General features: G+C 45.6%; 1 protein-coding gene across 2 annotated transcripts; it reads left to right on the top strand.

Annotated features, from left to right (window-relative positions):
- The first annotated feature begins 3487 nt into the window (after positions 1 to 3487).
- Positions 3488 to 11919, top strand: NDUFS5 (NADH:ubiquinone oxidoreductase subunit S5). 2 transcript variants are annotated; one of them, XM_026455707.1, is made up of 3 exons: positions 3488 to 3601; positions 6251 to 6468; positions 11685 to 11919. In XM_026455707.1, the coding sequence occupies exons 2-3, from the start codon at positions 6253 to 6255 to the stop codon at positions 11787 to 11789; spliced, it is 321 nt and encodes a 106-aa protein (XP_026311492.1). In that variant the 5' UTR covers positions 3488 to 3601; positions 6251 to 6252; the 3' UTR covers positions 11790 to 11919. The 2 variants fall into 2 exon arrangements, with proteins under 2 accessions (XP_026311492.1, XP_026311491.1); XM_026455706.1 differs by having other exon boundaries at positions 3530 to 3618.
- Positions 11920 to 15183: the final 3264 nt, after the last annotated feature.

Raw genomic sequence — 15183 nt, 5'->3', positions numbered from 1 at the left:
GACAACAGCAGAATAATAACCAACACGATAGGCATCTCACTTGGTTTGGCTTACATGATTCTGACTGAAAAACTAAAGTTGAGCAAACATTCCACTTGGTAGGTGCCAAACCATCACGCCCAGATCAGCTGCAGAGCTTTCCATGGGAATTGTAAATAAGCGGGATGAAGATCCTGAAGCATTTCTTTGAAGAATTGTAACAGGAGATGAAACATGGCTTTACCAGTACAATCCTAAAGACAATGCACAACCAAAGCAATGGCTAAGAGGTGGAAGTGTCTGGTCAAAGCAAAAGTGGACCAGTCAAGAGCAAAGGTCATGAAATTAGTTTTTTTGAATGTTCAAGGCATTTTGTTTATTGGCTTTCTGGAGGGCCAAAGAACAATAACATCTGCTTATTATGAGAGTGTTTTGAGAAAGCTAGCAAAAGTTTTAGCAGAAAAATGCCTGGGACAGCTTCACCAGAGAGTCATTCTCCACTATGACAATGTTCCTGCTCATTCCTCTCAGCAAACAAGGGCAATCTTGCAAGAGTTTTGATGGGAAATCATTAGGCATCCACCTTACAGTTCTGATTTGGCTCCTTCTGACTTCCTTGTGTTTTCTTTCTTCTTCTTCTTCTTTTTTTTTTTTTTTTTTTTTTTTTTTTTTGGAGACAGAGTTTCACTCTTCTTGCCCAGGCTGGAGTGCAATGGTGCACTTTCGGTTCACTGCAACCTCTGCCTTTTGGGTTCAAGCGATGCTCCTGCCTCAGCCTCCTAAGTAGCTTGGATTACAGGCGCCCACCACCATGCCTGGCTAATTTTTTTGTATTTTTAGTAGGGACAGGGTATCACCATATTGGCCAGGCTTGTCTTAAACTCCTGAACTCAGGTGATCTGCCTGCCTCAGCCTCCCAAAATGCTGGGATTACAGGCATTAGCCACTGTACCTGGCCCTTGTTTTCTAATCTTAAAAAACTCTTTCAAGGGCACCCCATTTTTTCTTAGGTTAATAATGTATAAAAGAGGCTGTCTCATCCTTACAAGCAGCCTGCCTTCAAATCTCTCTCAGGGTGTTAAAAAAAATGTATAAAAGAGCCAGGCATGGTGGCTCATGGCTGTAATCTCAGCACATTGGGAGGCCAAGGCAGGATGATCACTTGAGCCCAGGAGGTGGAGACCAGCCTGGGAAACATAGAGAGATCCTCATCTCCACAAAAAAAAAATTTTAAAGAATTATCACGGCCGGGCGCGGTGGCTCAAGCCTGTAATCCCAGCACTTTGGGAGGTCGAGACGGGCGGATCACGAGGTCAGGAGATCGAGACCATCCTGGCTAGCACAGTGAAACCCCGTCTCTACTAAAAAATACAAAAAACTAGCCGGGCGAGGTGGCGGGCACCTGTAGTCCCAGCTACTCGGGAGGCTGAGGCGGGAGAATGGCGTAAACCCGGGAGGCGGAGCTTGCAGTGAGCTGAGATCCGGCCACTGCACTCCAGCCTGGGCGACAGAGTGAGATTCCGTCTCAAAAAAAAAAAAAAAAAAAAAAAAGAATTATCTTGGCTGGGCGCAGTGGCTCACGCCTGTAATCCCAGCACTTTGGGAGGCCAAGGCAGGCAGATCATGAGGTCAAGAGATTGAGACCATCCTGGCCAATATGGTGAAACCTCGTCTCTACTAAAAAAAATACAAAAATTAGCTGGCACACACCTATAGTCCCAGCTATTTGGGAAGCTGAGGCAGGAGAATCACTTGAACCTGGGAGGTGGAGGTTGCAGTGAGCTAAGATCGCGCCACTGCACTCCAGCCTGGTGACAGAGCGAAACTCTGTCTCAAAAAAAAAAAAAAAAAATTAGCTGGGCACAGTGGCATATCTGTAGTCCCAGCTACTTGGGAGGCTGAGGCAGGAAGACTGCTTGAGCCCTGGAGTTTGAGGCTGCAGTGAGCTATGATAGCACTACTGCACTCCAGCCTGGGTGATGGAGTGCAACCCTATCTCAAATAAAATAATAATAATAATAAAGATGGCCAGGCGCGTGGTGGCATGGACATGTGGTCCCAGCTATTTGGGAGGCTGAAGTGGGAGGATCACCAGAGCTCGGGGAGGTTGAGGCTGCAGTGAACTGTGATTGTACCACTGCACTCCAGCGGGGCAATGGGAGTGAGACCCTGTCTCAACAATAACAATTATATATATATATATGTTCTAGTATTTTCCTCCCATACCTCCAATGTATAATATCTCATGCAGCCTGTGGTCCACCCCCCAAAGACATACACACAGCACTTTAGAGTCTCTGATGTAGTCAAAGGGAGTCATTGGAGGTTCTGGAACAGATGACAGGCATGGGAGCAGTTGATTCACAAACTGAAAGCTGAGACATCAAAGAACTGCGACTGCCTTGGAATGTTTCCCGTGTGCTAGCCACCGCCTCAGTGCTTTATACATAAATCAGTTCATCTCTATAGCAGCCCTCCATTATGAGTACCATAATTATCTTAACAGATGAGGAGACTGAGGCACAGTGAAGTTAAGAAACTTTCCTAGGGTCACACGAAATTGGTGGTGGGGGTCTACATTTTTTTTTTTTTTTTTTTTTTCTTTTTGAGACGGAGTCTAGCTCTGTCCCCAGGCTGGAGTGCAGTGGCGCAATCTCGGCTCACTGCAATCTCTGCCTCCCGGGTTCAAGCGATTCTCCTGCTTCAGCCTCCCAGCAGCTGGGATTACAGGTACTTGCTGCCACGCCCAGCTAAGTTTTGTATTTTTAGTGAAGACAGAGTTTCACCATATTGGCCAGGATGGTCTGATCTCCGGAGCTCGAGGTCCACCTCGGCCTCTCAAAGTGCTGAGATTACAGGCCTGAGCCACTGCGGCCGGCTGGGGGGCCTACATTTGACACAACGTGGTGGTTTGGGTTTATAGTCCATGTGCTTACCCACTAGTAGGCAGGCAGGGAGCCAGTGTTCTTTCTCTCCTGTGACTTTGGTGAAGTCTCTCACCAGTCAGTGTTGCCATGAGCATGCTAGGCACAGTGCAAGAAAGGAGCAAGGACTCACTATTGGCTAGGCCTTTCCTGTGTCTCTATAATTGATGGGTTTGGTTTCTTTTCTTTCTCTCTCTACCTCCTCTCTCTCTTCTTCTTCCTCTCTCTCTCTCTCTCGCTCTCGCTGTCTCCCCCTGAGATAAGGTCTTGTTGTGCTGCCAGGGCTGGAATGCAATGGAATGGTGTGATCATGGCTCACTACAGCCGCGATCTCCTGGGCTCAAGGGATCCTCCCACCTCAGCCTCTTGAGTAGCTGGAACCACAGGCATGCACCACCATGCCCGGCTAATTTTTTATTTTTTGTAGAGACGGGAGTTTCGCCATGTTGGCCAGGCTGGTCTCGAACTCCTGGGCTGAAGCGATCTTCCTGCCTCAGCCTTCCAAGGTGCTGGGATTGCAGACGTCAGCCACCATACCAGGCCAAGCGGCTTAGTTTCTGTGGTTTTCGAGGGAGACAGCTGAGGGAAGGTCAGCTTACGGCGTCGCGCTGCAAACGTCGCGCTGAGGTCATCCTTTACGGCAGGCGTCCGCGTCGCAAGCCAGTCGTCCTGAAGCGGCGGCCAGAGAAGAGACAAGGGTACGAGCATCGGATCGGTAGGGGCTGCTTATATCCGCGCGTCAGTTTAGGTTAAGGACCTTCCTTCCGAGGTCTCTTTAACAGATTTCCTCTTGGCTCGCTGTGTGTCCCCTTCTCCCAGACCCGAACTCAGGGCGTGTTCCCTGCCCTCCCAGGCCGCTTCACCTCCACAGCTAATGGCACCGAAGCCTGGAGATTGCTGCTGTCTCCACTTTCTAGATTTATTTAGGTTTTTGCCGGACTAATGTTTTGGTTTTCTGTTTCTTAACCTAAAGTCTACGATCCTTATCCCAGCTTTCCAGGCTCTGCGTGATTTCGGCCCCGTCAACCTCCTGAGCTCATTTCATTCTTTTTTCTGTCATGCATGCTGCGCTCCATTGTCCCCCAAACATACCCAGCGCCTCCGGCTGTCTGTAACTCGAGCTATTGCCCAACTGGAACACTCTGCCCATTGATCTTCACTTGGCGAACTCGCAAGCCATCTTAAAGGCATTTTCAAGTCTCTGGGCAGAGTTGGTGCTTCCTCCTTCGAGCTCTTACCCACTCCACTCGTGTTCCTTGCAGTGTATTCCCAATTCCGAGTGTGTGTGTCTCTGGTGCTTACGTTGGAGCTGCTTTCCCCCGCATCTGAGTGCCTGGAACGTAACTACTCAGTAAATGATGACTGAGGGATGGGAAGGAACTTTAGAAGTTAAATTCACCTTTTTGTTGAGATGCAGGCTGCAGTGCAATGGCGCGATCTCGGTTCATCGCAACTTCCGCCTCCCGGATTCAAGCGATTCTCCTGCCTCAGTCTTCCTAGTAGCTGGGATTACAGGCATGCGCCCCCACGCCTGGCTAATTTTGTATTTTTTTTTTAGTAGAGACGGGGTTTCGCCATGTTGGTCAGGCTGGTCTTGAACTCTCAGCCTCAGGTGATCCGCCCGCCTTGGCCTCCCAGAGTGCTGGGATTACAGGTGTGAGCCACTGCGCCCGGCTAAATTCTTTACATCTACCATGAGTACACATTTATATTGATATTTGTGAGTCTGCCCACGTGCTTCCTTTCAGTCATCTTAGGCAGTGAAGCTTTTTTTTTGTTTGTTTGGAATACTGTTTTTTTTACATTTAACATTATTATGTATTTGCATATAAATTTTTTTCCCCTAATATCTGTTATATTCTACAAAGTAAGTCTTAACCCATTTCTTTCACTCTGGGTTTTTTTTTTTTTTTTTTTTTTGGAGACAGGATCTCGCTTTGTCCCCCAGGATGGAGTGCAGTGGCCAGGTCATAGCTCACTGAAGCCTTGAACTCCTGGCCTCAATCTCCTGCCTCAGCCTTAGGAGTAGCTGGGACTACAGGTGCATACCACCACAAGTGCCTTATTTATTTATTTATTTATTTATTTATTTATTTATTTATTTATTGAGACAGAGAACCTGACCAAAGGATCCAAATTCTTTTTTTCTTCTTCTTTTTTTTTTTGAGATGGAGTCTCGCTCTGTCACCTAGGCTGGAGTGCAGTGGCGCGATCTCGGCTCACTGCAACCTCTGCTTCCTGGGTTCTCACCATTCTCCTGCCTCAGCCTCCCGAGTAGCTGGGATTACAGGCGCCTGCCACCACGCCCGGCTAATTTTTTGTATTTTTAGTAGAGATGGGGTTTCACCATGTTAGCCAGGATGGTCTCAATCTCCTGACCTCGTGATCCACCCGCCTCGGCCTCCCAAAGTGCCGGGATTACAGGTGTGAACCACCACGCCTGGCCCCTTTTTTTTTTTTTTTTTTGAGAGGCAGTCTTGCTCTGTCACCCAGGCTGGAGTACAATGGTGCGATCTTGGCTTGCTCCGTCTCCTGGGTTCAAGCAGTTCTCCTGTCTCAGCCTCCCGAATAGTCGGGATTATAGGCATGTGACAACACGCCCAGATAATTTTTTTGTATTTTTAGTAGAGATGAGGTTTCACCATGTTGGCCAGGCTGGTCTCGAACACCTGACCTTAGGTGATTCACCCACCTTGGCCTCCCAAAGTGCTGGAATTATAGGCATGAGCCACCGCGCCTGGCCCTCAAGTGGCTAATTAAAAAAAAATTTTTTAGGCCTGGTGCAGTGGCTCACACCTGTAATCCCAGCACTTTGGGAGGCCAAAGCGGGCGGATCACCTGAGGTCAGGAGTTTGAGACCAGTCTCGCCAACATGCTGAAACCCCGTCTCTACTAAAAATACAAAAATTAGCCGAGTGTGGTGGTGTGCACCTGTAGTCCCAGCTACTTGGGAGGCTGAGGCAGGAGAATCGCTTGAACTCAGAAGGTGGAGGTTGCAGTGAGCCGAGATCACGCCATGCACTACAGCCTGGGTGACAGACCAAGACTCCATCTCACACGATGGGTGAGCCACTGCTCCCGACCTAGAAAGTATTTCTATGCATTGTTCTTTAGTTGTAATTATCTTTTCCTTGAGTTTTCAAAAAGCACAAAAACTGCTTATCTGCCATAAACTGGAAGAAACTATTTAATGAAAAAGTTTGGTGAGAAGAAATCAGGAGAATAATATCAAACAGTGTTCTAGAGGGCTACTTATCATGATTATCTAATTTTTTCTTAGAAATTTCTTAGTTGATTGCCTTCTTGTGGGATTTTATTTACTTATTTTTTTAAGTCTTCCATTACAGCCATGCCTTTCTTGGACATCCAGAAAAGGTTCGGCCTTAACATAGATCGATGGTGGACAATCCAGAGTGCTGAACAGCCCTACAAGATTGCTACTCGATGCCATGCTTTTGAAAAAGAATGGATAGAATGTACACATGGAATTGGTGCTATCCGGGCAGAGAAAGAGTGCAAGATAGAATATGATGATTTTGTAGAGTGTTTGCTTCGGCAGAAAACGGTAAGGAAGTGATGGAGATGGAAGCTGAATTACTTTCTTGTTCCTTTGGGATTTTTTTTTTTTTTAAAGACGAAGTCTTGCTTTTGTCCCCTAGGCTGGTGTGCGATGGTGCGACCTCGGCTCACTGCAGCCTCTGCCTCCCAGGTTCAGGCGATTCTCCTGCCTCAGCCTCCCGAGTAGCTGGGATTGTAGGCGCCTGCCACCACGCCCAGCTAATTTTTGTATTTTTAGTAGAGATGGGGTTTCACCATACTGACCAGGCTTGTCTTGAATTCCTGACCTCAGGTGATCATCCCGCCTCGGCCTCCCAAAGTACTGGGATCACAGGCGTGAGCCACCATGCCCGGCCTCCTTTGGGATTACTCTTAAGTGTTTTTAGTGGGCAGTGGCTTGCCAAAATGTGAATTGGCAAAGCTTTTCTGGTGAAATACCGTTCCTACTTTGGTACCATGATGAGGAAATTAAATGCCTTCGGATATGAGGATGGCCCATTGTTCCTCAGCATTCTTTCTCTTCTCCCAAATTTTCCTTAGTATTTTACCCTGCTCTAGCCACTAGGTTAGAAATTGCATGTGTGTGTATACCCATTTTTTCAGTTGGCTGTGAAGCAGAGAATATCAACTAGCTTTGAATGTTGACCCTTGAAAATCTTTGGGTGAAAATATTTCAAATTCATTGAATCCAAAAGAGGTTTAACCTTGCAAATCCATTACATTCAAAATGTCTGGATTCATTCCACTCTGAAGAAGATGGAGGTGTTAATGAGATTGGTGTACATGAGTCTGAACAATGATGCAGTGGAAAAAGGATGTTAACAGCTTAGTGTTCACCTCCTCAAAAGTTGAATGAATTGGCCAGGCACTGTGGCTCAAGCCTGTAATCCCTTTGGGAGGCCGAGGCTGGTGAATCATGAGGTCAGGAGTTTGAGACCAGCCTGGTCAATATGGTGAAACCCTGTCTCTACTGAAAATACAAAAATTAGCTGGGCATGGTGGTGGGCGCCTGTAGTCCCAGCTACTCAGGAGGCTGAGGCAGAAGAATTGCTTGAACCTGGGAGGTGGAGGTTGCAGTGAGCCGAGGTCATGCTGCTGCACTCCAGCCTGGACGACAGAGCAAGACTATCTCAAAAAAAAAAAAAAAAGGTGGCTCATGCCTGTAATCCCAACACTTTGGGAGGCCGAGGTGGGCAGATCACCTGAGGTCAGGAGTTCAAGACCAGCCTGGCCAACAAGGTGAAACTTTGTCTCTACTAAAAATACAAAAATTACGCAAGCATGGTGACAGACGCATGTAATCTCAGCTACTCAGGAGGGTGAGGCAAGAGAATTGCCTGAAACCGAGAGGCAGAGATTGTGGTGAGCTGAGATCACGCCACTGCACTCCAGTCTGGGTGACAGAGTGGGACTCCATCTCAAAAAAAAAAAAAAAAAAGATGGCCGGGCACGGTAGCCCAGGCCTGTAATCCCAACACTTTGGGAAGTTGAGGCAGGCGGATCATGAGGTCAGGAGTTCGAGACCAGCCTGACCAACATGGTGAAACACCGTCTCTACTAAAGGTACACAAAAATTAGCCAGGCATGGTGGCGGGCGCCTGTAGTCCCAGCTACTCGAGAGGCTGAGGCAGGAGAATGGCGTGAACCCAGGAGGTGGAGCTTGCAGTGAGATCGTGCCACTGCACTCCAGCCTGGGCGACAGAGCGAGACTCCATCTCAAGAAAAAAAAAAAAAGATTTTTATGAATTGATACCAACAGGAGGCATTGTAGTAAGGTAGAAAAAACATTGTATTGGGAGTTAGGAGAGTCAGGTTCTGATGCTGGTTCTGCCACCACTCATTTGTTGTTGGTTGGTTAATTTTAATTTGTATCTTGAGACAGCGTCTCACTCCCGTCGCCCAGGCTGGAATGTGGTTGCATGTTCACGGCTCACTGCAGCCTCAACTTGGGCTCAGTTGATTCTTCCACTTCAGCCTCCCACGTAGCTGGGACTACAGGAGTGCACCACCATGCCCAGCTAATTTTTTGTGTTTTAGTAGAGACAAGGTTTCACTATGTTGCCCAGACTGATCTCGAACTTCTGAGCTCAAGTGATCTCCCTGCCTTGGCCTCCCAACGTGCTGGGATTACAGGTGTGAGACACTGCACCTGGCCCTAATTTTGATTTTATGTATATAAAATAGAAATGGGATCTCCCTGTGTTGCCTAGGCTGGTCTTAAACTCCTGGGCTCAAGCAATCCCACATTGGCCTCCCAAAGTGCTGGGATTACAGGTGTGAGCCACCACACCCATCCTGTTAGTGGTGTTTTTGAGACAGGGTCTTGTTCTATCACCCAGGCTGGAGTGCAGTGGCGTGATCATAGCTTACTGCACTCTCGAGCTCCTAGGCTCAAGTCATCCTCCTGCCTCAGCCTCCCAAGTAGCTAGGACAAGTGCATGCCACCATGTGCGGCTTTTTAAATTTTTTGTAGAGACAAGGTTTGGCTATGTTTCCCATGCTGATCTTGAACTCCTACCCTCAAACAATTCTCTTGCCTGGGCCTCCCAAACTGCTGGGATTGTAGAAATGAGCCGCCATGTCCAGCAAACCACCACTAGTTTTGTGACTTTGAGCAAGTCATTTTTCCTTCTTAGTCTTATTTCCTTGTCTGAAACAATTAAAGAATTGCTCTAAGGTCACTTCCCAATTCTGTGAATTTATGAATAGGTAAGTTACCATTTTCAGGGTCACCTTAAGTGAATAGATACCTCCCCGTAAGTGAAGAAGCTAGTGAGTCAGAGAATTAGAATCAAGTCCTATTGTAAGTTCTTAGCATATTATAATGCATTTATTTCTCACAATAATTCTATGAAATAAGTTACTATTAGTTTCCCCATTATACAGTTAAAAATTTAATTTTGGGAGGCTGAGGCAGATGGATTACCTGAGGTCAGGAGTTCGAGACCAGCCTAACTAACATGGTGAAACCCCCTGTCTACTAAAAATGCAAAAAATTAGCTGGGTATGGTGAGGGGGTGCCTGTAATCCCAGCTACTCAGGAGGCTGAGGCAGCAGAATCACTTGAACCCGAGAGGCGGAGGCTGCAGTGAGCTGAGATCACGCCACTGCACTCCAGCCCGCCTGGGCAACAAGAGCGAAACTCCGTCTCAAAAAAAAACAAACGAGGAACAAACAAAATTTAAGGCAAGGAAAAGTTAAGGACATTGCCTGAACTTACATAGCTAGTAAATGGTGGAGCTGGGATTTTATCCTGGCAAGGCTGGCTTCAAAACCTATCCTTTTATCCAGAGTTATTGTTTTTAGCTCAGAGGAAGATTTGAAATATGGTATTGTCATAGTTCAAAATCATGACTTGTCTTGTGTTGGGAGACTCTAAGATAAATGGTAAGAAAGTAATCTTTTAAAATGTTTAATGTTTATATCAGGGTTTTTTTCCACTGAAGTTATATCAACACTTTCTTTAAGGTTAATGAGATGTTTAACTGAACATACGAATTTTTCATATCTTTGTGAAAAGTTAGTCATTTGTTAAAAAACTTATGTCAGGAACTAGTCTAGGCAGTAGGAATACAGTAAGCAAAACAGCAAAAAAATCTCTGACTCAGTGGAACTTATGTTATAGTGGGAGGAAGGGCAGAAAAATAACAAGTAAAAATACAGGTAATAATAAGTACTATGAGGAGAATAAACAGGAGAAGGATAGAAAGTGCTAGGGGCAGGAGCTAGGTGGATGCTACTTTAAATAGGGTAGTCAGAGAAGAGCTCAGCAAAAGAAGACAGACCAGAGAATTAAAGAAAGCGAGCCACATGGATATGAGGGAAGAATGTTCCATGCAGAGAAAACAGCAAGTGGAAAGGTCTCTGAGCCGACTGGAGGGAGCTTAGGGAAATATTAAGAGATGAAGTCACTAGAGTAGGCCTTGTAAGCCATGATAAGGATTCATCTTTTTGTCTCACTAACATAGAAAGCCATTGGAGGGTTTTGAGCAGAGGAATAGTGTGATCAGAATTAGCAAATTTTCTGTGTCACAGAACCCAGGGACCAGTTCATTGTTGTGGCTTTGGTGTAACAGCTTTTATTTGTTGAGAAGCAACCAATGCCCTATCTGAGTAGAAGAGACAGAATTCAGGACTCAGCGGTGACTAGTGGCTGAGTAAGAATCAGGCCTTTACTTCCATATGGAGAAAAGAGACCTCATATTGGCTATTTCTGCTTCATTCATACCCACTGCATAGTCACCAGCAGCAGTGTCACTTCCACATAGAATATGTAAGTGCTGCGGTTGTCTTAACTTTTATTTATTTATTTATTTATTTTATTTTATTTATTTATTTATTTTTTTTTGTGAGTCTCACTCTGTCGCCCAGGCTGGAGTGCAGTACCGTGATCTTGACTCACCACAACCTCCACCTCCCAGGTTCAAGCGATTTTCCTGCCTCAGCCTCCCAAGTAGCTGGGACCACAGGCGTGTGCCACCACGACTGGCTAATTTTTGTATTTTTAGTAGAGACGGGTTCACCATATTGGCCAAGCTGGTCTCGAACTCCTGACCTTGTGATCCGCCCGCCTTGGCCTCCCAAAGTGCTGGGATTACAGGCATGAGCCACCACGCCCAGCCCAGCTTTTATTTAGTTATTTACTTATTGAGACAAAATCTCGCTCTGTCACCCAGGTTGGAGTGCAGCAGTGCAATCTTGGCTTACTGCAACCTCAGCCTCCCAAGTTCAAGCGATTCTCCTGCCTCAGCCTCCCCAGTAGCTGGGATTACAGATGTGCACCACGATCCCCGGCTAATTTTTGTATTTTTAGTAGAGACAGGGTTTCACAATGTTGGCCAGTCTGGTCTCAAACTCATGACCTCAGTGATCCACCTGCCTCAGTCTCCCAAAGTGCTGGGATTAAACTTTTAATATTTTAAAAGATTTTAGTGTACACAAATGTGCCTCTTAAAGGTTTTTGCAAATATCCGTATTGCTATATATATTAAGAACATTTTAGTTGTTAGTTTTCAGAGAGGTTATGTATACTAAAAATTTGTTTGAAAGCTTGGGAAGTGATTTCATGTTCATTCTTTGAAGGCAGACTTCATTTCAGAGGCCCTGTAAGATGAAAGGCCTTCTGTAGTTTAAAAATGAAACCAAAATTGATGTCAGTTTTGCCAGTTCTCACTTTGTGGCACATATCTCCTCCCTCAGTTTAATTGCCGTTTCCTTTGACAGATGAAACGTGTGAGTACCATCAGGAGGCAGCGGGATAAGCTGATAAAGGAAGGGAAGTACACCCCTCCACCTCACCACATTGGCAAGGAGGAGCCTCGGCCCTGAGCGGAGCAGCTGCTGATGTCTGGAAGCTGATTTTCCCGTTCTCTGTTCTCCACTGGAAAGGTTGTTTACAGAAAACCTCCTTGTCAAAGTGTGTAAAAATAAAGGATTGCTCCATCCTATTTGTTCAAAATACTTTCTCCTGGATCATGCCTTTCTTTTCCTCCCGCCTCCTGTTCCCTCCCCTCCCCGCTCTTCTCCTCCTCTCCCTCCCCTCTCCTCCCCTCCCTCCCCCCTTTCCCCTCCCCTTCCCCCCTCCCCCCTCCCCTTCCCCTTCCCCATCCCCCTTAGACAAGAGCCGGACCTTGTCTAAGAAAAAAAAATTATAGGGGGTTATAAGGAACCTAGAATATGAAAAAACAATATTGAAAATGATGAGCATATTTAGAGGACTCAACACTTTCCAATTATTTCAGAACTTACTACAAAGCAGTAATAATTGAGACAGTGTGGTGTTAGCATAAGGATAGACATAGATAGAATTGCAAGTTCAGAAATAAACACATCTATGGTCAATTGATTTTTTTTTAATTACTTTAAAAAAAATCACAATAGGCAAGCATTTGGTCAATTGTTTTTTGTTTGTTTGTTTGTTTTTTGAGATGGAGTCTCACTCTGTTGCCCAGGCTGGAGTGGTGCAATCTTGGTTCACTGTAACCTTTGCCTCCCAGGTTCAAGTGATGATTCTCCTGGCTTAGCCTCCCTGTAGCTGGGATTACAGGTACACGCCACCATGCCTGGCTAATTTTTGTATTTTTAGTAGAGATGGGGTTTCACCATGTTGGTCAGGTTGGTCTCAATCTCCTGACCTCAGCCTCCCAAAGCGTTGGGATTTACAGGCCTGAGCCACTGCACCCTGACCAGTCAATTGTTTTTTGACAAGAGTACCAAGACTACTCAATGGTCAACAAGTGGTGCTGGGATAATCAAATAGCCACACGCAAAAGAATGAAGTTGGACCTCCTAGTTATACTGTATACAAGCTGAAAGGTCTTTTCCTAGACCCAGCTTAACGTTGGATAAAATCAATTTTCCATAAACTCAAAGAGAATTGCCTGCCAGAACAAAAACCAACACTTTTCAGTAAATAACAACAGAAGCCAGAGTCTACAACTTTTATCATTCACAATGTTAGTATACAACAGACATGTATATTGTAAATGGGAAATGGGACATATAGTAAAGGAGAAAAGCAGTCCACAGAAACAGACCCCAAGATGACTCAGAAGTTGAATCAGCAGAGAAGGACTTAAAAATATCTATCAAAAATATGTTTGGGCTGTGCGTGGTGGCTCACCCCTGTAATCCCAGCACTTGGGAGGCCAAGGTGGGTGGATCACCTGAGGTCAGGAGTTCAAGACCAGCCTGGCCAACATGGTGAAACCCTGTCTCCACTAATAACACAAAAATTAGGTGTGGTGGCATGCGCCTGTAGTCCCAGCTACTTGGGAGGCTGAGGCAGGAGAATCACTTGAACCCAGGAGGTGGAGGTTGCAGTGGGCTGAGATCGCACCATTGCACTCCGGCCTGGGTAACAGACTGAAACTCTGTCTCAAAAAAAAAAAAAGTTTGGCCAGGCACAGTGGCTCAAGCCTGTAATCCCAGCACTTTGGGAGGCCGAGGCAGGTGGATCATGAGGTCAGGAGATCAAGACCATCCTGGCTAACATAGTGAAACCCCATCTCTACTAAAAATACAGAAAGAAATTAGCCAGGTGTGGTGGCGGTCACCTGTAGTCCCAGCTGCTTGGGAGGCTGAGGCAGGAGAATGGTGTGAACCCAGGAGGCGGAGCTTGCAGTGAGCCGAGATTGAGCCACTGCACTCCAGCCTGGGTGACAGACCGAGACTCTGTCTCAAAAAAAAAAAAAGTTCAAAGACTTAATAGTCATAATGAGTGAACAGACAGGCAATCTTAGAAGAGAAACAGAAACAGCAAAAGACCTTAATGAAAATCTTATGAAGAACACCTGCAGTATCTAAACTAAATAATTTACTAGCTAGGCTTAACAAATTAGAGGGGAGGCCAGGTGCGGTGGCTCACGCCTGTAATTCCAGCAGCACTTTAGGAGCCTGAGGTGGGTGGACTGCCTGAGGTCAGGAGTTCGAGACCAGCCTGGCTAACATGGTGAAACCTCGTCTCTACTAAAAATACAAAAATTAGGCGGGCGTGGTGGCACATGCCTGTAGTCCCAGCTACTTGGGAGACTGAGGCAGGAGAACTGCTTGAACCTGGGAGGCGGAGGTTTCAATGAGCCAAGATCACGCCATCACACACACACAAAAAGAGGCAAAAGGTTCAGTGAAGTTGAAGGTAGATCAAAGCATACAAAGAGGGGTGGCAAAAAAAAAAAAAAAAAAAAGCCAATACAGGAAATCTCAAAATCAGGCTGCTTTAAAGAAGCCAAAACAAATGTAGTGCGTATGCACAATAAGGTTTACACATACACACCATATGATTCCATTCATATGAAATTGAAATTCAAGAACAGGCGAACTAATCTCTGAGGATAGAAAGTAAAACAATAATTGCCTAAGGAGGGGATGGGGATTGAATGGGAGAAGACATGAGGAACTTTCTAGGGTGATGGAAGTGTTCTATATCTTGAATATAGTGGTGATTAAATGGATATACCCAATCATGGAATCTCATGAAAAATACCCTTTTTTTTGAGACAGAGTTTCACTCTTGTTACCCAGGCTGGAGAGCAATGGCGCCATCTGGGCTCACCACAACCTCCACCTCCTGGGTTCAAGCAATTCTCCTGCCTCACCCTCCCGTGTAGCTGGGATCATAGGCATGCACCACCACGCCTGGCTAATTTTGTAATTTTAGTAGAGATGGGTTTTCTCCATGTTGGTCAGGGTGGTCTTGAACTCCCAACCTCAGGTGATCCGCCCTCCTCGGCCTCCCAAAGTGTTGGGGATACAGGCGCGAGCCACTGCACCTGGCTCTCCAAAGAGGATTTTAGGAGAGAGGAAACCGGTGAAAGGGATTATTTAAGCCTGTTTATGAAGTCCTAGGTAGACCCTGGATTGACCCATACATCAAACTGAATAGAATTAACAACAACAACAAACTCAGCAACTAGAATATATAAAACTAGAAGTAGAAAATTTTAAAGTGGGTTGGGTGCAATGACTCACACCTGTAATCCTAGCACTTAGGGAGGCCAAGGCTTGAGCGCAGGAGTTCAAGACCAGCCTAGACAATGTAGTGAGACCATGTCTCTAATTTTTTAAAATAAATTTAAAAAATATATATATATATATATACACACACACATATACACATGCAGAAACTATTATGAAAGTCTATCTGAAATTATTTAAAAGAAAAATATAGCAACCAGAATTTTTTTTTTTTTTTTTTTTTTTTTTTTTTTTTTTTTTTTTTTTT

Source organism: Piliocolobus tephrosceles, chromosome 1 (genome assembly GCF_002776525.5).
Source record: "Piliocolobus tephrosceles isolate RC106 chromosome 1, ASM277652v3, whole genome shotgun sequence".
Lineage (NCBI taxonomy): Eukaryota > Metazoa > Chordata > Mammalia > Primates > Cercopithecidae > Piliocolobus > Piliocolobus tephrosceles.
The sequence above is the reverse complement of the archived record's forward strand: the minus strand, read 5'-3'. Positions and strand labels throughout refer to the sequence as shown.